This window comes from Anticarsia gemmatalis, chromosome 6 (assembly GCF_050436995.1).
Source record: "Anticarsia gemmatalis isolate Benzon Research Colony breed Stoneville strain chromosome 6, ilAntGemm2 primary, whole genome shotgun sequence".
Lineage (NCBI taxonomy): Eukaryota > Metazoa > Arthropoda > Insecta > Lepidoptera > Erebidae > Anticarsia > Anticarsia gemmatalis.
In genome coordinates, this window is record NC_134750.1 from 4,648,856 (window position 1) to 4,672,135 (window position 23,280).

General features: G+C 34.6%; 1 protein-coding gene across 1 annotated transcript in view; it reads right to left on the reverse strand.

Moving 5' to 3' along the window:
* The window catches only part of LOC142973552 (A disintegrin and metalloproteinase with thrombospondin motifs 1-like), a 47,403-nt gene extending 26,184 nt beyond the window's left edge, over positions 1-21,219 (reverse strand). The window contains exons 1-6 of the mRNA XM_076115376.1: positions 20,641-21,219; positions 20,457-20,563; positions 20,178-20,346; positions 19,105-19,270; positions 6,279-6,419; positions 3,358-3,477 (exon numbers count right to left, since the gene is read on the reverse strand). Coding sequence (XP_075971491.1) covers positions 3,358-3,477; positions 6,279-6,419; positions 19,105-19,270; positions 20,178-20,346; positions 20,457-20,563; positions 20,641-21,172 — 1,235 coding nt within the window. The 5' untranslated portion in view covers positions 21,173-21,219. The remainder of the gene's footprint in view (positions 1-3,357; positions 3,478-6,278; positions 6,420-19,104; positions 19,271-20,177; positions 20,347-20,456; positions 20,564-20,640) is intronic.
* Positions 21,220-23,280: the final 2,061 nt, after the last annotated feature.

The following is a 23,280-nucleotide window of genomic DNA, read 5'->3' on the forward strand; positions in this document are numbered from 1 at the left end:
TTCATTATGAAATTAAATAATAATACATGGCCTAATAATACAGTGTTTGTTTCAATGTTAAGTCTCGTGCTAACAGATATATTCGGTACCACGTGCCAACGTGAACGGCATGTAAACAATACCGTCGTCGGTATTCCCAGAACTAAATATAGTATTTTAGTCATTAAAATGAGAGTAATTGACATCAGTATGAATTCTTTGTTGTTTAGTTCAATGTAACTGTTTTATTTGCACAAATTAATGTCTTTTTTATTGAAAAGTCAAGGAACTGAGTTATTTCTTTGTATTAACAGAGTTTACGTGAATAATATGTTTGTGTGCATAAAACTTTGATACAGCGTGTGGTAAGCACGTTATGACGTGTAATAAACACATACTTAAATGTGCGTTTAACGTGCACGGAGGCGTCACCTAGCCCTTAACGTGCAATGTTACGAGCAAAGTTGGTGCCTGCGAGAATAAAACGGCTTCTCTGTTTAGCGCGAATAAAAGTGCATGTCGCACTGCTGGCGCCCCATTGCACGGAGCTCAAAATACATACAACATTCAACTCTCTCTTTGAAAACTTTCTATGCAAAGTAAGTACCAAACTAAATGGTCAATGTGAGTTTGTCAAAGGGTTCATGTTAGAACGCTGCTCGCTGAGAGTAATAATGTGTTTTAGACAGATATTCTAATTAGTAGGTGAAAATTAACTTTACCAATACTGTAATGTTTGGTTCAAACGTGCCCAAATATGGAACACGTCTGGCACCGCAAATACATATATTCCATGCACAAATTCGATAACGCGTAAACAGATTATCGGAAAAAATCTGAAATAAAGGCTGATGGAGAGAGTATTGCGAGCTTTACTATTTAAAAAGGAATTGAATAAAACATATACCTAAAAATTTACAGTGAATTAAATATAACATATTTACAAATGGCCTAATAAGGCTAAACGTAATATATACACGTCTTTTAGCTAAATGTTTATGCCCAATTAATATTGATTTTAAAGAGTTATCCGGTAAAATGAGATCTGCGTCTAATTAATCTGTAATTAAGGTTCCTTCTGCATGACAACGTCGGCTTTTAGTAAAATGGCATCAAGTAATACCGCTATTCGTTGCAAAGCCATTTTCGTTGAGATGGATAAAATGTAATTAGAATTTCTTGGACGGCAAACTGGCTGTACTTTATCTAGTTTAAGACTTTTTACTTGGATTTATGTAACAAACAATAATTGCTAAAGTATTTCTTTATTAAATTTGTTTTAATATTCTAAGCTTTCGGACAATATGACTTTATTCGATAGGATCTTAGAACGCATATTTTCTTTTGGAATATTTAACCATTTTCTAGAAGCCAGCGACTTTTTATTCGACTGAAAATAATTATCAATAATTACAAAACTTGCTATTTACCGTAGCAGATTTGTTAATTAAATGTCTACATACATAGCGCACAAAATGCTTGCGTTCAATTATTTCGTCGACTTCAAATACATACTCAAATTAAATACCACTAGAGAGTCACTCATCCGTAGAATGTCATCCGTAGTATGTGTGTTGAACCAAGATTGCTTAACCAATTAATCGGTCATGTTTGAGTTTAGGTATGTTAACTGCCTATGAGCGTCTCGCCTTCTCGAGTATTCTTGCAAACGCTTAATTGCAATTGAGAAGGGTTTCGTTCAGGGCATGAATCAATGTACAATCATATCTAATTACAAGAAAGGCATCGAGTAACATGCGTGGAACTTTGATTTTTTTATAAGCCCGCATCGCGAGCCGACCACAATTACTAAATGTCATATAACTCAATTGACAAACTGACATCTTGTCAATAAACTGTCTGCTGTATTTCGTTTCATTACTCATATTTATTGCGACCGTGCAACATCTCTGATTCCTTCATTAGCTTGATAAAATCGATCAATCTATATCATGTGGTTTATTGAATGTATTGGATCTTTCCTTATTATTTTATGAGCAAGAAAAAGCCAACATGCGAACATTATTATGGTTGGCAGATAATTTATCTTTTTCAGTTTGATCACGTTCCAGATGTCTTTAATATAGTGCCCATTGTGGTGTCATAAGGAAATACACGAGCTATAAGTTTAATTATGAAAGTTTTTGAATAGTTTAAAGAAACTAGGTTTAAAAAACTATTATTAATATCTACATATCTGATACATATGTACCCACCGTTTATCGCAAAATAGAGAGAAATGCAAAAGAGCATTCAGAAACTATATTCCTTTGGACCAAATCCGGCGTCCATTGTAAATTTATGATCTAACCGAGGAAATCCGGAACGAGGGAACGTTGGGTAGACAGTCTAGCATCAAAATATTCCATGCAGGATTTATATAGTTAAGCCGTTTTTAACTAGAATATGTGAGCTTATTCTTTGTTTGTTAGAGCGCAGATTTCCGACGAAGCCGAATGAGAACCGAAGTATTTTATCAATAAACATAGCGGAGACTCCTACCAAATTGTTATCTTAGACTCTTGAAGGAAGTACTAGAGTGAATTTAAGAAAACAAAGCTGTATTTTTAACGTGCCATGATCAAATTGTTGTCTCGAGCCTTTATTGAAATTTACTTACACCATACTTTTAGTATGTGGTTTTGAAAGAATATGTTTGTGGTTTGATGACTAAGCTGAAGCACGATTTAAATAACTGTTTTGTAGTAAAGCAATAACACCAAGTACATTAAACTGTCAAGGCCACAGAAACAGTCCAAACGTTTTAAAAGAAAAATGTATCTATTTTTATTTTGTTAAATGCGTGTGCAGTAAAATTATTCCTCCAGTAATCTTCACATAGTATCAGTGAAGGAGCGTCCTATTACGTTCTATATCATATGAGGAATCTGACAACTGGCTTAGGCCAGTGTTGGAATTTTGATCTAAATCTTAAACGGCTTAGCAGAGATCGGCCAAATGGAACTTATGCAAGAAACCAAATCTAACAAACAGAGGAAAAAGGGACATATCTATACTAATATTATAAATTGTAGAGTTTGTTTGTTTAGTTGAATGCGCTAATCTGCAACTACCGGTGCGAATTGAACAAATATTTTAGTGTTGGATGATTTATTAAGGAAGGCTATAGTCTATAACATCACGCTACGACCAATAGGAGCAGAGTAGCTACCAGTAAATCATGTTACAAAACATGTTACAATGACGCAAGCAAAGTTGTGCGGGTCAGCTAGTTTTGAATACTCAAATAAGAAAAGTTATCTAGCCATATATGTGTATACGGTACGGCATATATCATTCACCATCAACATTAAAACCAGTTAACTGTGATAGAGTAATAAAGTTTAATGTTAGTGTAACTGTGTTCTCGGTACTTACCCATCGCCAAACTCTGTACGGCACTGCTCGTCCATAGTGAATACAGTGTTGGATATTTCTTTTGCACCACCCAGCTCGACGCCTTTGTCCCGACTTCTTTCGTGTAAGCACCACCATCTCCTGTGAAATAAATCGATATAATATAAGTATATAAAACTCTTTTGTCACTGCGTGATGGACAACGCAAAGCCGAAACTACTGAGCGTAGAAAATTTAAATTCGGTATGAAGATTCCTTCGGAAGTATGGAGGGGCACTATGAGAGGACTTCCAGAAATTTACCCCCGAAGAAGGTAAAGAGGGAAGAAACTTTAATAAATGTTATAAGAAAACGGGAAAGCTAAAGTCCATGCGGACAAAGTCGCGGGCGGCCGCTAGTCAAATATGGTTTGAATGACAGTATCTAAATATTAATAAATGCAAATGACTAAAATAAAAAAAACTAAACAACAATAATAATAAAAGGGTTCTTAAAAGGGCTTACTATTGTTACCTAAAGAACAGTTACAAATGAATTCTATGGAATGCATGAAGAATTACGGGCCATCTATTGCAAACTGTATAACTGTCGGGTGGTCTATTCTAAACTTGAGTTTGCATTTGAAAAGAATTTGCATTAGGTGCATACGGCGCATAAGTATTACATGCTTCTACTAATTACACTTACAAATGTGGCTCTACGTTCATTAAGCCTTTATGTTAAACGTGAGACACACGCTCATCAATGGACGAACGGTTTTACATCGCGTTCCTCGTAAACATATGTACGAGTATTATCAGTAGATAAAGTAAGTATTTGCCGATGCTATTTCTTCCATACTCTTCAGACTGGAAGCCCATAGAATAATTTTTGAGGATACATGTTTCTTAAACTAATTGGCCCATTTCACCACTTATTGCCAAAATCAGTTCAAAGTTTCAATATAAAAGTTGTCTTGTAAAGATAAAAATAGCCACGCTATTTCATGGATCTTCAGAAGCTACTTACAATTTCAATTTCAATCTAGTTAGCTTGCGGGAGCTTACAATTTTTCTATTTATTTTTACCTTATTTCAATAAACTCTATTGAATAACAGCATCGCTTGGAAATCTATTTTCTCTTTATTCTATTATCTTTATTTAATATGTATTAGGGAAAAAAGAAATGTATCTCTGTCTTTTAGTAGCATCATGTAGAAATTACGTAACATTCTAATTTTGTTGAACAAAATGACTTGATGACTAATTTGTTTAATTCAATGTCAAGCATTGTAATGTTTATTTAAAGGTACTATAAGATACACATACACATGTCGATATATCAAGAATAATGTGCGTTGCTAATGAGTGTCCAAATATGACACAATGATGTATTATTAACCACATGGTGTCAGAAACTAATGATGTGTGACGTGATTTGTGACATCATACAAATACCGATATTGGTTCGGTTTACACTGCTATATTAATTAACAAAGATTGGGTAACTTGTTTGAATAGTTGTCAGTGTAAAGCACCTGCTTGCTATTGTCGTTCTTCTATCTAAGGATACGAGTTTCGCAACATATGAAATTATAAGCTTTGATTAATCATCACAAAGCATTTAAAGGTATGAAGTAATCTACCGATCATCGGCTAAATAAAATATTACGCTAAAATCATTTTCAATTCTCTATTTATAAACAATATTTATTAGGTGGATGCGTAAGTAGTTATAATTTATGCTGTAATACACTCAATTTTATTGAAATTATCTTCATACGAGATATATTGTAAAACATCGTACGCTCCCGTCATAATTATTCAACTACTCGTGCTCGATAAACCAATTTGTCTAGATCAAAAGATCAAGCATCTCTTCAAGAATTTGTAAATAACTTTTCAAGTAAGTATATTGTTTGTTTTATATTGTAGATTTATTCGCGAGAGATTCTCGCATTATGATCGTACTATTTCTTACAATTCTCTTTTACTTACATAGAATACAAGATTTATTTCTTATTCATCTGTTGATTCTTAACAACAAGTCAAAGGCTCTGAAATATATTCGTTTGCAGATAACAAAACGCTATATTTTTATCAAGTAAAGCTTGGACGCTTTTTACAATAAGGACAAATAAAATTGGGGACTTATGAAACGGAATAACGAGGGGGTGTAAGTAGTATGTGAAAGAAATAAGAAACAGAAAATAAGGCTATTGGTCGCAGTTGGAACTTACATTATTAATTATCTCGGCAGAAAGAACGACGGGACTCACGCGAAATGGGAAAGATGTGCCATAACTTTACGTCTCTATTTCTTTTAGGGTGAGGTAAGGTTGTCATAAACTAACCTTGGGTTGAGAAAAAAATGAAATTTAAGCCAAACCTAAAAGGTTTTTGTTATCCCGGATATCACTTCCCTCATAAATATATAAATTCTCAAATGTACGGAAAAAGCGGGATTGTGATTGTGAACTTACAAAAACTTAGTTTTACAAACATAAAACAACAAAAAGATTCTACTGTATCGAGATGCGTCAGGCAGTTGTCCGTTAGACGCAGAAACCATTACTGTTCCGTTTTAAAGCTTCGGGTCGGAATACTAATAGGTTTGGCCGTTGTGCAGTATTTTACAAATAAAGATATATCGCTGAAAGCAATATTTCTAACATATTTCAGCAAAATGTTCAACAGAATTAACAAGTTAAACATCAAGGTGCTTTCATGTACATATCTCCGTTGATATCTATTTGAAAGCCACTATGCTGTACATTGTTTTCTCAATTCGATTCTACTGATAAACATGTTACGTCAAAGCAGCAATGTACTGGATCGTGACCATCAAATTGACGTACACTAGTTGTCAACTGAGATACGTGATAGCCCAGGAGCTAATTATTTTAGGAGCTTGGATCAGTGTGTATATATAATATACATAATTGTTATTACTGATTACTTACTTGGATTTAAGATGAAATTGTTCCTTAGAGCAAGCAGACCACGAATAGTTATGTAGAGTAGCTAGTACCGTTGGTGCCATCACCGAGCCTTTGGTAGCTTCGTTTGAGCACTGCGAATCTCCATCGTGTGTCAGACCAAGCCTGTAGAAGAAAAACATAATAAAATCTAAGGTAAGTGCTTTTCGCATTACTTTTTCAGCATTTATTTTTATAAAATTGACGTTTAAAATATCAAATTGAATCTGTGTCTATATGAACTGAAAATGAGATATGGAGCAATCGAAAATGGATAAAACAGATTAAAGTTAGTTGATTTGGAATATTTATGTAGAAAACGTTTCACATTTTTAAACGGTTCCTAATTGAAGCAGCGAGACTAACACCTAGCTGACTCAAAGAGGCAAGACTATCGATATTAATTAAGCACACTGCCTATACACGGGAACTTGTTTGTAGAAAAACTAATAAAATAGGCATAGAAATTAAGGCCAGTAGTCGTTAGCCCGAAATGGCTTAATATGGCACTCGTAAAGGTAAACTATAGGATTTTTTTATATGGTCATGTTTACTTTTAAGGAAATAGAGACGTTATTGTTCAACAAACGACCTAGAGCTTAGCATTGCTATAGACGTTCTGCTGTAGGTATAAAAAATATACTTATACTAGCTGACTCGCGCAATTTCGCTTGCGTCACATACCTAAGAGGAAATGGGTCAACATTTTCCCCGTTTTTGTTACATTTTTTACTGGTAAACTGCTCCCATTGGTCGAAGCGTGATGCTATATAGCCTATAACCTTCCTCGATAAATGGACTATCTAACATTGAAAGAATCTTTGAAATCGGACCAGTAGTTAGTTCCTAAAATTAGCGCGTTCCAACAAACAAACTCTTCAGCTTTATAATATTACTATAGATTACGAGTATATAGAAAAAGAGAAAGTTGCCTTGTGTAAAAAATTAATAGAGATTGAACTATGTAATTAAAATATCACAAAGCTGCCAGGAAGAAAGTGAAACATAAATATGCCTTCTGTGGTTGAGAACAGTATATTCCATATTAACAAGGATTAGGATTATTTATAATCCTCCATTTATAGTACCACAAAATAAATATGTGTCACGCAATTTTTCTCACTTTTCAAATTACAGATTTGGCTTGCTAAGATAAACACGCAAAAGTTCATAATAAAAACACGCCCACGACACTGTGACATATAGCAAACAGGATTAGCAGCAACATCACGGGTTATTAGGTTCAAGCGAACCATGAATTTCGTTACTGCGACGCCCAGATTTTTATACCAGCGCATGTTAGCAAGATTTAGCGTTTTCCGCAAAAAAGTGTAGTAAAAGAGGTAATACTGTTAAAAGCCTGTGATAACGCTTTTTAATTATACGAAAAATCTTTGTATTTATTAAGAACTTGATGTATATGTTACTTTTGCCCGCAGTTACGTCTGTGTGGATAAAATCTCAAATCAAAAGGGCAAGATTGGATAATGTAACGATTGGAATTACAGCAAAATTTTACCATCCTATGTCAATTGAAATGTCACAAAATCTTATTGTTAGTTAGCTGAAAGGGGATACATTTTTACAACTACGAAAGTAGTGAGATTTAGAATATGTCGTAAACTAAATCAAGAAAGAAAAAATCTATAGTCACATTGAAAAAAGCTTGTAAACAATTAGCTGACTATCTTACTAACATATGTTATGTTACAGCCACTAATATATCTTTGTCTGCTCGTAACAGATACAAAAACTAATTTCAGCTGACTATGATTGAGGGGCATTAATTCATCATCTCATCACTTCTAATAGCTATTTAGGTGTCAATTACATACGCATGTAGCTCTAATTAAAAAGGCTTGTCCGCGCTATTACTTCCAAAGTTCTAATGTAGCGGCTTCTTTGAAATACCCTTTTATAAAGCGTTGACATGGTAGCAATTAGTTTCCTACAGTCATGACTCAAGAATCACTAAAAGCTTAAACACGCTAACTGTATAGAAATGCGAGTCGGACAACATTGTTCGAATTGTTGTAAAGTTTCTAACAGAATTTCTGCTATTCATTATTTTCGCAACTATTTATTAACATTATGTTAAATAAATTAAATAAATACTCACAAAAACTCCGTATTAACAACAAAAAAGTATTAACAAATTAAAAAAGAACACATTTGTTGTAAAACAATTTCGCGCTCTTTATATTTTTTGCATCGCGCTATTCTTTTGTTTATTTTCTTTTTTGTTTGGATAAAGAATATTAACATTTTCAGCCGGCCTTTTTGGTTTGGAATGCAATGTTTTGAGAATATATTGTTTTAAGAGGTTAATTGCTTCCAATGGATCTCAAAATTTAAACCTATGAAAATGGGTGTTTGTTTTTTTTGTTGTAGTTGTGAATATGATATTTTAAAAAATATATTACCATCTACCTATTTACTTTGTTTTAGCAAACACTAAAAAAAGTAAACATTCTTCATCAATAACTAATAAAACGTAATGTTTTATTATTATCATGGGGGTTAATAATAATATTATATATTAACGAAATTGCAAGTAAATAATGATTAATTTCCTTGCATGTTTACCCAAGACCTCCCTTCGGGCAAATTAATTAATCCTAGTAAACGTAGGTAATTGCGTGCGAGGGCGCCGCGGAGTGTTCGGATCACTGTACCGGGACGACGACGTGACGGATTAATCACGAACACGATTCGGGAAATTGTACACCATTTACCTGAATTTGGATGTAAAATTAGTATTGAAGTGCTGTCGTGTGTAAATTGATGGTTTTAATTGAGTACCGCTCTGTATATCTATGTTTAGAGATCGTCTTGAACAACAGTTTTCTGTTTTGTAAATAGTTGCTGATTAAATGTTACGTTTAAAGTGTAAAAATAGATGATATTTATAGAATATGTACATACATAAAATGACGCTTTCCTCCCATAGGGGTAGGCAGAGACCAAAGAACGCCACTTGGTTCGAGTCTTACCAACTTCCTTTGCTTCATTCACATTCATACATCTCGTCATACAGGAATAAAAGATAATATTAATAGAATATTTTACATAATAATGCTTCTAAATAAAAACATTACATCTTTGTAATATAAATATTTTGAACTTCCGAACTCGCATTGGTATTTTTACAACAAGTTCACAAAATAAAATACTATAAAAAACAAAGGAAGATATCAATCAGACTTGGTTTGTTTTTGTTTCACACAGATGTTGAACAATCCAAATCGGTCAAGCGTAAAACATGTCGTGAGGGATCCGCCTATTTTTTTTTTTTGTACTCCGAAACCAGCTGATACTAAAGTAAACTTAACTTCCCGAATCTATAATATTTTATACTAGCTGACCCGCGCAACTTCGCTTGCGTCACATAAGAGAGAATGGGTCAAATTTTTCCCCGTTTTTGTACCATTTTTTACTGGTACTCTGCTTCTACTGGTCGTAGCGGGATGATATATAGCCTATAACCTTCCTCGATAAATGGGCTATCTAACACTGAAAGAATTTTTCAAATCGGACCAGTAGTTCCTGAGATTAGCGCGTTCAAACAAACAAACAAACAAACAAACAAACTCTTCAGCTTTAGTATAGATGTCTATTTTAATATCTATAATGTGAAATAATAGGTAAAAAAATAAACTACACATACATAGGTATACGCGGTACTTAATAAATTGGCAAACGCGTGATTTTGGGTGGGAAAGTTATTCTTCGATATTACTTCTAGGTTCCGGGTTGAAAGTACCTATAAATGACCTGTATTTGAAAATAATTTGCCAACTATCATATTGAGGATGGTGTTTAAAAACTATTTTTAAGTGCACGTGTTACAGTTGACACATGTGTGCCTTAACCGTATTTTATCTATATTTTCCAACGGCCCAAACAATTAGGTTGTGCAGATAAGGTTTCCATATAAATCATAAATCATGCTGTTCGTGCCCTCTATCCTCGCTATCTGTGTTAGGTACAGTGGGTACAGCAAACAACGCCGTATATGTGAAGCGAATTATCTCACAGAATGCCTACAATGTCTAGCTTGCATTTAGAACGACTGTAATTACAACCCATACTAAATGTTACTGCGGTTAACTTGTAGGACAAGGGCCTCTAACATACATATTTTTGTAGGACATTGTAATTAAGCTATTACCATTTCCCGACCACGCTGCTTTTGTAAATATCAGGTCTTTGACTGACTGAAAGAAACTGCTAAGATAAATTAAACACACATAAATATTTTAAAAAAATGTTCCAGAAACAGTGAATCAACTAATTTGTACAAAATGATTGCTTTACAACACAAGTAAATAGTTCGTCGAAGCAATATCAAAATAAAACGACATTTACTCTCTCCGAGACCTTGGCGAGGGCTAAAAATAAGCAGCTTGTAGAAATAGTCGTTAAACGTAAGTACTTAGTGAACGTGCCCGCGGGAACCCTTGTTTAAATCGTTGACAGTTGACCGCCGCGGAAATACATTTGTTGAACATACGGCGCACATCAAAAGGTCAGGGCATATGTGGAAACACTTGGTATATTTAGAACTGAGCGTTAAATGAGCTCGAAATAAGCGTACCCGCTGCATTATGCATGATACGTATGTCTCGCGATACGCAGATTTGAATAAACGCTCATTAACACGTCTTGTTCCAACCCGGAAATTCATTTCTATTCACGGATACTCACGAAAAATACTCCATAAAGTCTTATTCTATAAAATAATAAGCGAACTAAATCAATTTGTACCGAAAACCATAAATCATCGTGTACAATTAAAATCAATCCTAGTTTGATTGGTTTGTCAACCACCGCTCTGTCGCCATTAAAACTGAATTTGTTTTATCGTACCGCGGCAATAAAATTTCGTAGACAAATCTAACAAGTACTGAACGGGGCTAAATCAAAAATTATGTGTATTCACCCTAAGGCGAGTACTTCAAATGATGTGGTACATACAATTCATTGATGTCGTCACGTTATTTTGGTCTATCATTACGTCATGTCCCGAGTTCGAACTACAAATCCTTTGTGACTCATTGATAGCGATCTGCTTGTTATCTTTAGACTATATGTTAATGACACACTATTTAGGCCTAAAATATACAGCTATATTTTGATACGAAACGGTAAAACGCGCGCGGAAAAGTAGTGTGCTTGATAGAATGAAATGTTCGTGGAAGCTTTTTTGCTGTTTAGCGATACGAAAATGTGTAATATGGAAAATAATTTAATATGATCATAGAACAAAAAATCGGTCATAAATAATTATTAAAACAAATTTCGAATAAGTGTCTATGTATTTATAACAATTTTCCTTTATTTTAACGACTTATAAAAGATAAGATTTGCTGTAGTTAACTGAGAAACCTATAAAACAAGATATTTGTTTAATAACAATTATTATTTACTTATGATTTATTTAATTTACATTTGACATTGAACCTTTAAATTACCAAAACATAGCTTTATCTTCGCATGGCGTGATACCAGTGAATCAGACGAGTGACGTCTATTTTTGACACAAATTGACTTTTAAGAGGTTTTATTATTGATAGAATTAGCACATCGCAGAAATGTGCGAATTACAAACCGGCTGAATAATGTTATCTTTTAAAATTTAGAGAGGATGTAAGCACAAATCAATGCTAGACATCATGTTGCCAATGAACTAATATTTGCTGTCTTTCTAAAGAATCTGACATGACTATAAGGAATCGAACATTTCTGTCTCATAAGGCAAGCCGCTGGTTAAATTATTCGCGACTGACATCATTTCTTTCTAGAAACATTCAAACGTATGCACAAAAAAACTATTCATAGAACATGGGCCTATTTACTTTAAAGACAACCTATGTTTAGAATACTTAACAACTTCTATTGAAGCCCATAATTTTGGCAACACTTTTTACAACACTCGTAAGTCTATAAAAGGTATGACTATAGTAATAAATCCTGTTATAGTTGTAGTAATTAGTCGAGTATGGTGAGTAGTAAAGATAGCAAAGTTTGGAAGCCGTTTGCCTACTTCTCAAGGATTAAAACATCACGCAGAATCGCCCACTGTTAGTTTCCTAAGAGTAATTATACGTTCTTGTTTCTGTTCCGTCAAGTTTAATTAAAATACAGCGCGGCCAGGACTAAATTAGTTTTACCTAGTTTCTATTTATAACGGATTGGGCACAAGACAGTGTCGTCTTCCTGAGCTATTCACGGGTTAATTAAGTGCCGGAACATACGTCGCTTCCGAAGTCACATTTGTTTGTACACGTGACTCGTGACGTTTCGGAAAATAAATGACCCTCGTGTGTAGAAAATGAGAGAAATATAAACTGAAAAGATAATTAACGATCAACATGACAACATTAAAGACATACTTATGTAGATTATATTAGCTACCGCTCGATACACAAATTGTTTATCTAAACGCATACCAGATATTGTGACGTGAAATAGGTACTAGTTAGTTTACTCACCCCGATTGTAAAAACCATACAAGTATTTGCATAATAAAACAAGGTTCACTTCTATCAAACTTATTATTTATAGACTATTGAAAGCAAACATAACACTTACTTTATTATTACTCTTACAATCCATCATTTATTTTATAGCGAAGGAACTCATTAAGATAATAGGCATTTGTTTCGGTAAGTATCTAGTATAAAAATAACATATGCCGTTATCTACGGCTTCTGTGAAGGAAGCGGATCATTAGAGATAATAATGGCTTAGTGATATGTTAGGAACTATGCTCTGGAGGCAATAAATCAGTCCACGTCTGAGTCACCTGTGGGTTGTGGTCAGAGGCCTCTGATTGACAGGGGTTAATGCCACAATTGACTGATTTCATTCAACGACACAACGAACTTTTTGATGCTGTCTGACTCCGAACTTTTATAAGTTCTTTGTTACACCTACATAATCTTTTTTGATCCTCTATTTACACGCTAGTAGAAAAGTTAGTAACGTGTTCTTTCTGCGATTTTCGGATATCTATGTCTTCTAATACACGTGTAAGATTGCAATGCACGAAAAAAATGCATGTGTTGACGCATTCAGCATGTGTATCTCAGATTTAAGTTAGCCCAAGCGGTTTCTAAGCGGCAATCTTTGCGGTTGAAGCCCCTTTTGAACTCAATGATATGTGTAACTGATACATATGCATACAAGCACTTCTGTTCACTTAGCAATGACATCAGCATTTCAACTAATGTTACATATATTATTACAATCACGTTGCCGACATATTTAAAATTCAGATTACACAATTCATTATTTTTAAACACAACACAGTACTTTAATTAATATACAGTTTTTAGTAGATGTATGAAGGAAAAACACGTATGAGTCTGCTCATAAATTCATAAGAGCCTCGGGATAAGGGCCGGAGGATAATGATATTTAATAAAATAATCTTTTAATTATAACACGATATGAGATCGTTTTGAACAACATTTTTGTATAATTTTCGCGATAATATTGTACCTACGGAAGCGTTATCGTAAAATGATCGCAGCGGTCGCTCGGTGCACTTTGGTTCTAGGAAATTGTATATTTATGTAAATGTTTAGTAAATATCACATGTCTCTTATGAATGGGACGGGTGTAATGACAAACAATATATTATTATCTCTGTTGGTGAATTAAGATATACAATTCAATATTGTTATTTGTGGGTAAATATTATTAATTATAAATTCATAGGGATATATCACTTACGCTGTTTTCGTGGGCTAAACCTTATCAGGTTTATTATGAAAAATATAAATACCAACAAAAGCTTCAACTATAATCTGCTGCTGACTGACTTATACTGACTAACTTGCTAGTTATCCATTGAATCTAGACATGCCTTAATCCTCTCTAACAGCTGTAAATCATCACATCTATTCGTAATAAAACTAGAAGTAGGATTGAGTAGCCGGGCGCCGTCCGGTCGTTAATTAAACTTAAGATTACCTTACATACTACTAACTATGTCAGTTTTATTGCCTATTAATGCGCAAACTGAATGATTACTTGGCCAATTTCATTTGACTTGTACATCCTTTGCTACTTCAGAAAAACCAGCAGTAAATTGTAATGAAAAGTTTTATGACACAATCATCATATTGACGTAGTATAGCAGTTTGAGGAGTCGGGGCAAAAATATAAGTGCAATAGTTTTCCCACGACTATAAATATGAATATACGCATACATTGAGATGAAACCTTGCATGCCTTAATTTTTTTTTAAATACATTTATTTTCGGCATGAAAAGTCTCCAACCCGCCCTTGGCTAGCGTGGTGGATTCAAGGGCCCTAACCTTTCCTCGTTCAGGAGGAGATACTTGCCCAGCAGCGGGACAACAACGGTTTAAACAAATGTTATACATACATACAACGCCTGCTCAGCAATTGTATCAGTTCTACAGCTTCGATTAATAAGGGCAAATATTCTCAGTCTATACCAATTCAAACAATGATAGAGATACTTTGATAGCCGATTATGGATGGTACATAACCATTACGCTAATAGATAATACAAACATGCGAGTATAATACTGGCCAGCCACATTCTAACAAATACACGATCAAGTGATTTACTCACGATATCTGGTAACTTTTATCGATTGCTAGAGATTCAAAAAAATATTTAAACTTGTTAAACGATTTTTCGCATTTCTGTGATCGGGGTTAAATAAGATAATTCTTCACAAAAAAAACCGACTTTACCAGATTAAGACAAAGAAGCAATAATGACTATAACATCATCTTTTTAGTCAAAATTACGCAAGTTGAAAGATATAACAAAACCTACTATTGAAAATTATCGAAATAGGTTCAGCAAATAGAAAGATACGACGTTACAAGCATAAAGAATTTCAAAATAAATACGGATAAATTGAGAACCTCCTAATTTTTTTCCAACTCGTAATATTGTAACTCAAACTGCGCCACACCTTGGTTGGCAACGAATTGAACCCGCTTCCATCAGACGGAATCAATCAGTAACCGAAATAGATGAAAGCTCCAGATTCGCGTGTGATCACCCAGTTGATCATTGCCATTTATTTTAATATATTTTATACGTTACAGTAAATATAGACCCGCCGCTGCCAATGACAGTTTATGTACACATTGCTCGTGCTGATCTTTGATTTATTTCATAGAGTTAATGACTTGAGCTATTTATTATATAATAAAACTGTACAATATAATTCAGAGCATAATAATATTTGTGAAAGTTAAAGATAAGAGTTTGACGTGGGGCAACTATTACTGTAAGGTTATCTAGTTAATTCCTATGTTAAAGTATCAAAAGAAACTTTAGGCAGGTTAAATATCATAAACCTGAATAAATCTTTGATAGCTATCACGACTTTATTAGAAACCTTTTGTCTTTAAAATAAGAATACCAAAAAAGAAACAACAAAGTTTCTCAACAGCCTCGAAAAGAAATTATCAATTCGATCTTCAATTCTTTTGTATAACAATGAGACATAATTTCCTAATTAGGGCGATTATGACTCGTTAATTATCACTTCAAACGTGTTTACAAAAATTCGTTTGTTATGAGCAAAACAATTATTTACTTTGAAGAAAAAGGTCAGTGCTATAAAGTTCTATAACATGGTGTTAGAGCTGTAAAAATACCATTCATTAATTTGTGTTGTTAGGCAATGGGCTACCGGCGAACAAATCGAGTGTTAATTAAAAGGCGGGCCAAAGGATTCTTTGTGGGGTGGAGTACTTTGATCCCAACTGATTCACTACTACAGCACGCGTTAGTACATTACGATCAATATTTTATAACACGAACTGAATATGGCTGTGTAATAAAACGTTTCTTCGAAATTTTTATAAGATTTCACATACCCTGAATTAAGTACTGGTATTCATTGGTAAAAGCTTTGCTTATAATATAAATACAACAACATTTTACGAAGGAATTGAGGGTTTCCACTATACTTTTAGGCACTATTATTTGGTCCTTTCCAATTTAAATTCTCGTTTTACCTTTATTTTGATTTAATAGCTAATTCCATAATGTTTTCATTTACAGTTACTATGGCAATAAAAAGTTTTGCTTAAAAGCCTAAATTATTTCGTCCATCTATAAGTTGTACTATTTATAAAGTTCTCACGACTACAACATTGTATGAATTTAATTACGTCGATTATCCACCTACGATCTAGAGTCGCTCAATTATACTAAAACCGTATACGGTACAAAAGCTCTGATATAAAATTAAACCGATTCACTGAGTTTCGAAGACATGTGAGCAAATACAAAAGCTGTCTGAAACATGCCTTTAACCTTTAATTTAAAAACAGTTACATTTTAATTTATAGCCATTGTTTTTCTAGCAAACGCAAAATGCGTCATCCTTGTGTAAATAGTTAGCATGAGACAAAGGGTTTTGTTTCAATGTCGCTTCCGTGTTATGAATCAAGAATATGTTTTTAACCTATTTAGGTTTCTATTAATTATCTGTCTTTATAAAAATATTGAACTGCGACCTTATTTTACTGTTTAAAAGAAAGATATGAATATATATTTAATCATATTTGTGACACAACTATTTAGATTATATGTTAGGACTGGGAAAAAGTCTTTTCGCATTATAGTACCTATGTATGAACTTGTGATAAAATCTCTTGGGCTTCAAGAATCACAAACGAGTACACGGTACATTAGGGTTTCTTTCAGTGAGCTCGTAAGGTATCCAAATATCGAGCTTTTATGAGTAGAGAAAAGATTTTATTACAAGTTCATACATACTGTAATGCGAAAAGACTTTTTCCCCGACCTAATATTATTATAATAGCATCTGGTTGCAACGATAGAAAGTCTTGTAAACTAAACGATAAAAAAGTATACCTACTGTAAATATACGGCCGTGATTTTAAATAGATGCGTAAAAGATACTCATTTAATTCAATTTCAAATCGATCTATACAATCCTTTGATGAACAATAGGTAGTAAAAATTAAGGTTATAATGCGACAGTTAGGTATACAAGACAATAGTTAGCAGCACCCACTTGTTTGAAACTTCTATCTGAGAATCGGTTGTGGTGAGCGTGGTGACGCCTCCAGGGCCGTTATTCGTGACAAAAGCGACATGTGTACACTAATAAATGTTTACGACGTGATATGAGTGTTTTATGTGTTGCACTTTAGCTAATTGATTTGTCGCTTTATGCGACCGCAAAACGTTTATTAAGACAGTATAATTATTAAAATATATACAAGGGTTTACACGTTTTTAGACTTTTGGATTAATGTGTTTACGACGATACGGTGGAAGTGAAAAAGCGCGTATCAAAGGTATCGTATACCAAAATGTTGGGAAAAGTTAAGTAAGACTCTCTAGTTTGAATTTTCTTGTTGCAGTTGCATTTCGGAGATTGCAACTGTCTATGTTGATAAAATAATTATAAACGGACAGGAAATATATGATCTCGGACCGTGCCGATCATTTAATAAATAATTACCAAAGTATTTGTTTCATTATATTCGTCTTTTTCATTGCAAATAAATTTTCATACTTCCAGTATTTATTCTAAATGAATGGGTACAAATTCTTTTCAAAAAAATCTAATTTCGCTTTTCACTGAATTGTAAGACTGAGCGACTCTTTAAAAGATCTTTATTAAGCACAATAAGTAACAAAAGCAACCTTTACAAATACCGAATGGTTCACGTTTAAATTTTATGTAATTATATATCAACAATAGCGCGAAGCGAGCCACGCTTATAATTGAAAAAGCCGTTCCACGGTTTCTGTTTCTAAAAACTCGTACAAATTGTTTGTTCTTCAATTGTAAAGGCAAACGTAAACATACGTACAAGATTTCATCGCCTTTTAAGTATAGCTTGGAATTATCATGCGTCTAATTGCATTATTTAAGTGGGCATATCTTCTTTAGTAAAAGATAACTATCGCTTAGCTGAGTCTTGCTTTGAAGGGCTTATTTAAACTAGGTATTTGTGATTTCATAAATTATTATTTCATGCCAAAAACAATGCTATCATTCAATGACCAAAAGACGAGACAATTGAATTAGTTTTGCTGAACACAAAATTGAGCGAACCTTCTTCCAATTAACGTTTATCAAGCATAATTCGATACTATTGTTTTCCTTGAAATTATGCCATTTCACACTATAGGTATATGTTTTGTTTTATAAACAATTATTATTAGGAAAATGTAGTTTAATTCCTTTGTCGTAATTATTAAATTGATATTTTCATACAAAGAAGTACGATTAAAAATATGACAGTCTACCTATTCTGGACAAATCCTGACGCTGACTGCTTGCTCCAATTATCTGACTAAAGCAGTTTGGTTATATAAAATTCAAGTTTATGAAAAATAATGTCCTAGTAAATATATTGCATCGTTTAATTAAAGGCAAGTGTCGCACGTGTCTCTGCATCTGCACTGATGACCCGAATTGGGTACTACGCTACTATCAGCTGGGAAGTTTGTTAAAACATTGTGTGGGATGGGAATGATATGAGATTGTGACAAATTAGTTGATGAGTCCAAAAGATAGTAATATCTTCCAATAATCGTTAGCCATGTCAAGAATGATAGCATCAAGTAGAGAATAAAGAACTTGTACGGTTTTCTTACGAACTTCTTAATTGATGCACTATCGCTAGCTATATTTTCCAGCTTTTACGTTTTGGTAGTTTAAAATCAAACTTAAGCTGGGTTTTACGAACTTAAAATTAACGACCTATATGCTCTCCTAAGTAGTAAGTCAATTAATAAATAAATAAGGTTATGGTACTTACAGATGCCCCAACTCGTGAGCTATGACGAAGGCACTAGTAAGTCCCTCGTCACGGTCTATCGCAGCCGATCGAGTCCTTGAGCACACGCCACCAACGGGGGCAAAACCCGAAGGCCCGCCCAATGGAGACCGCGTGAGCCACACTGTCGCGTCCCATCCGGTACTAGCTGTGAATACATCCACTATTATAAACAGGAAAAAACACATTGTCGTATATTTAGGCTACCTAGAAAACTTGTGTTGATTGCATTGAAATCTAACAATAAGTAAAATTAACTAAATATCACTGTCTTTTTTCATCTCTTTACGTGTCGAATATTTACAACAAAATGTTTTCATCTAGGTTTAATAAAATACCGAACTGTCAATTTCAATTGTTTGTAAAAAACTATTTGAATGAACATTCATGCCACTGTCCAGCCTGGTTGAGTTACAGTCCTAAGCATTCCCCAAGTGTGTCGAAGTCGACTTCCAGCTTAACTTGATGTGGCTTACGTTATCAGCAACTACCAACAGTGGGACTTTAGCACAAAGTTAACCATTATTTAGCCTGCCTGTTACTACAAGTCTCTAAGGAAACTAGCACCAGACAGCGCCAATACAGCTTTGATGGCTTATCTCCACCAATAAAAAGTTAAATATAAACTAAAGAGAAATTGAACATCCCCTGACCAAATATTTGTTTAATTATCTACAAAAAAGTGTATCAATAAATATCTTACTTACGTAGCGAATTTATTGCGCTTTATTAACTCATGCGTACGCCACAACTATAATAAGTTATCTTTTAAGATAAACAGTCATTTTGTTTTATTCAAAGGGCAACATAAATTATCTTTGAGAAAAATGGAGCAGACGATTATTACACAGTGATATCATAGTTACGATTTGGAACGACTGGCGGAAGTTGTTATATGCTACTACTTGAAAAATAAATCTTAGAATAAACCACATCACAGAGCGCTACTAATCCTCTGACAGAATTATGGATTACATAGAGATTATGATCTCCACTCGCCAACTAACAGAGTTAAACTATTACTTAAATTTTAAATATTATAAATGATACCGCACCTGCTGGCAATTTCATCAAATGTCTGTAATTCCATTTATTGACAGCTTCCAAGGACTTCTTCACATTCCCGTATTTAATTATATTATCTTTCTCTTCGTACAAAAACAGTTTGTTGATGACAAGCGTCATGTTTGAATTGAGAGAGGGATCGTTGAAGATGGCACTGACCTATAATGTGTTACATAAAGATTGAATGAGTTAAACCATGCACTCAGAAAGCGTCAGACCAAAATAAACACAAGTGCGCATCGATTCTGCAGCGGGGCGCTCATACTCACGATGTTCATTAATGCTAGAATGTAGTGTTCCACTCTCTCCTTGCCGTGGAACTTCATCATGGTATGATCGGCAACGATTGCCATTTCAAGCCACAAACCTTTGACACCTGGAACATTTAATCACGTTATTGCATATCCGGCTAATTTTTATGCTTTACTTGTCATTGCTTGCACTTTAACGCACCCGAAACTGGGACACTGATAGGTTGCATTCTGAAATAATCTGTAGTAGGGAAAACACTGTGTCGAGGACGGACGTGGGGCACCGGCACCGGGTCAGGCTCATCCTCAAAGTCAAGTTCAAAGTCCGACACTGTGTCACCGGTCAGGTTGCAAACCGGCGTCGATTCCGAGAATGTCACATCACGCCGTCGGAGTACGTGAGAGCCTTCGGCCCTCGTCGGCTCCAGAATAAACTCCTCGCTGCCGACCTGCAGCAGCCCATACAGTTGTCCATCGCAGTCTGTCACAGTCGCAGTGGACTCCTCCTCGTTGAGCACTCGTCCTTTATAAAACTGACACTCATTGTAGTAGGGTGATCGAATGGCTCTGTTCTCGTGTAGTTCAAGATGCCAGCCGAGCAGCTGGAGGTGACGAGAAGTGGTGTGCGCGGCATGTCGTCGCAGCCGCGGTGCTAGCACGAGATGGTCCGGCGGGGCCCAGGCGCGGACGCCGGCCACCGCGACCAGCATCGCCGCCCACAGCCAGCGCGGCATCGTCCGCGCGCCGCCGCGAGCTCCGCCTCTCTGGCCGACGCCGCACGTCGCGGTGCGCTCACGCATATACGCACATGGCGGGCGTCTCGTCGCGCGGAAGGTAAACGACTCCGCGACTTATAGATTGCATGTGCCCCATGCGTCATTTGTAAACAAAGGGCGAACGCCTGTTTTTGTTTTATTATCGCCTTGCGTGTTACACGTTTATAATGCAAGCTGGAAGTATGTAATGCTTCATAGCTGCACATAAAAGTGACTTATGGCTTCGTAGCTTATTAGATGATAAGTATGCTTAATCAATTATTCTCTGTCTGTGCCAGTGACATTTACTGCAAAATTGTTGTAAATAATGACGATAAGAGTATTGCGATAAATGTCAAGTGCATGAACTTTTACACTGCTAATTGAGCTGATAGTGCACTGAACAAAACAACAGTGGATATTTTACAAAATGTTTTATTTATTAATTCTGATAATTGATTACGTCACTTGAACTCATTTATCACTACGGTTGGAATGTAGTAATAAGTATTTGGTTGTACAATTTATTATCATCAATCCATCCATCCACCAAATCAGTGGATTCCAAGAAATAAAATATTTTTTTAAATATGCTAATGGCTTAGATTCCCAATAGATACGCGCAAAGTGTCAATTAAATTTTTATAGGACGCAATCGTAGAGTGTTGTCGCAAACCCCTGTCCCGTCTCTCAGACAATCTTACTTATTACGTCATTACACAAAATAATATCATTGTATGCAACAATATGATTTACAATAATTTTATATTTCGCTCACGTGGTTGGAACGATGCATATTTCATGGGCGGTGCATGTTGCATGCCTGACGTTAGAGCAGTGACAATCAGAAGCAAGTGAGGCAATACGAGTCGATGTTATTGACACAAAATAGTTCTATATCTTGTTTCGCAGGCAAATTACACGATGCAATTGTTTTTATGCATGTGTTTCAAATATCAAGTGTCAACTACTGGTTTCGCGGTCATCCGTTTAAATAACTATTTTGTGTAGGCTATGATTTCTTTTGAGTGTATAAAAAACTTAAACTTACTCAATAGATATTGGTAAGCCTCGAAAGTTATGACACGAAGCTTATGACGGCAGTTAGTACGTGGAGAAGGGAATAGTCTAGAAATCTTTGACATATACAGCAATTTTAATCTATACTAATATTATAAAGCTGAAGAGTTTGTTTGTTTGTTTCATTGTTTGTTTGTTTGTTTGAACGCGCTAATCTCCGGAACTACTGGTCCGATTTGAAAAATTCTTTCAGTGTTAGATAGCCCATTTATCGAGGAAGGCTATAGGCTATATATCATCACGCTACGACCAATAGGAGCAGAGTACCAATAAAAAATGTTACAAAAACATCCCTTATTTCGTAATACTTAGCTACATAATTTGTGACCGTTTTGGAAAAGCTGGTTGCTCTCGGGACGATTCGGCAAAAAAATATTTTGTTTGGTTTTCTCAATTATTAAAGAGAAGGATTATTCATAAGTTAGTTAAACATTTTGTTTATGTATAACTCAATTCAGTCTTTCAATGCACTGTCAATAATAATACAATATTTGCTCAAAAATCAGCATGCTAGCAATAACAAAATGAAGTTAGGGGAACAATAAATGCTTTAGTTAAGCGATGAACACATCGATACGTATGAATGGCCAAATTTCTCGACCAACTGCCACTAATAAAACATTGTTTGTGTCTAGTGCACCATGAAATTTTTATTCAATCTCTATTGTGCTTAATTTCTATTCAATGAGTAGTTTTGTAAAATATAATTTAACTTAGAGACTGCTGTAATTTGTATAAGATATTCGTATTTTGCTTTTCCTACTAAAATTGTTTTTGATGTACATATTAGTACAAGCGAAGCGAAATTTTATTGCATGACATTTGTATTACGGAGTTGTTTACGGTGGATATAGAAATCAAATCTTTTTTGGTGTACAGATGCAATACTTAAATATTATAGCATTATCGCCTATTCGTAAAATATGCATTTTTTGTTTTATCTGCAATAAAAACAAATTATATATTGTTTCATTAGATTACCTTTGTGAGGTCAGTCGGGATTAAAC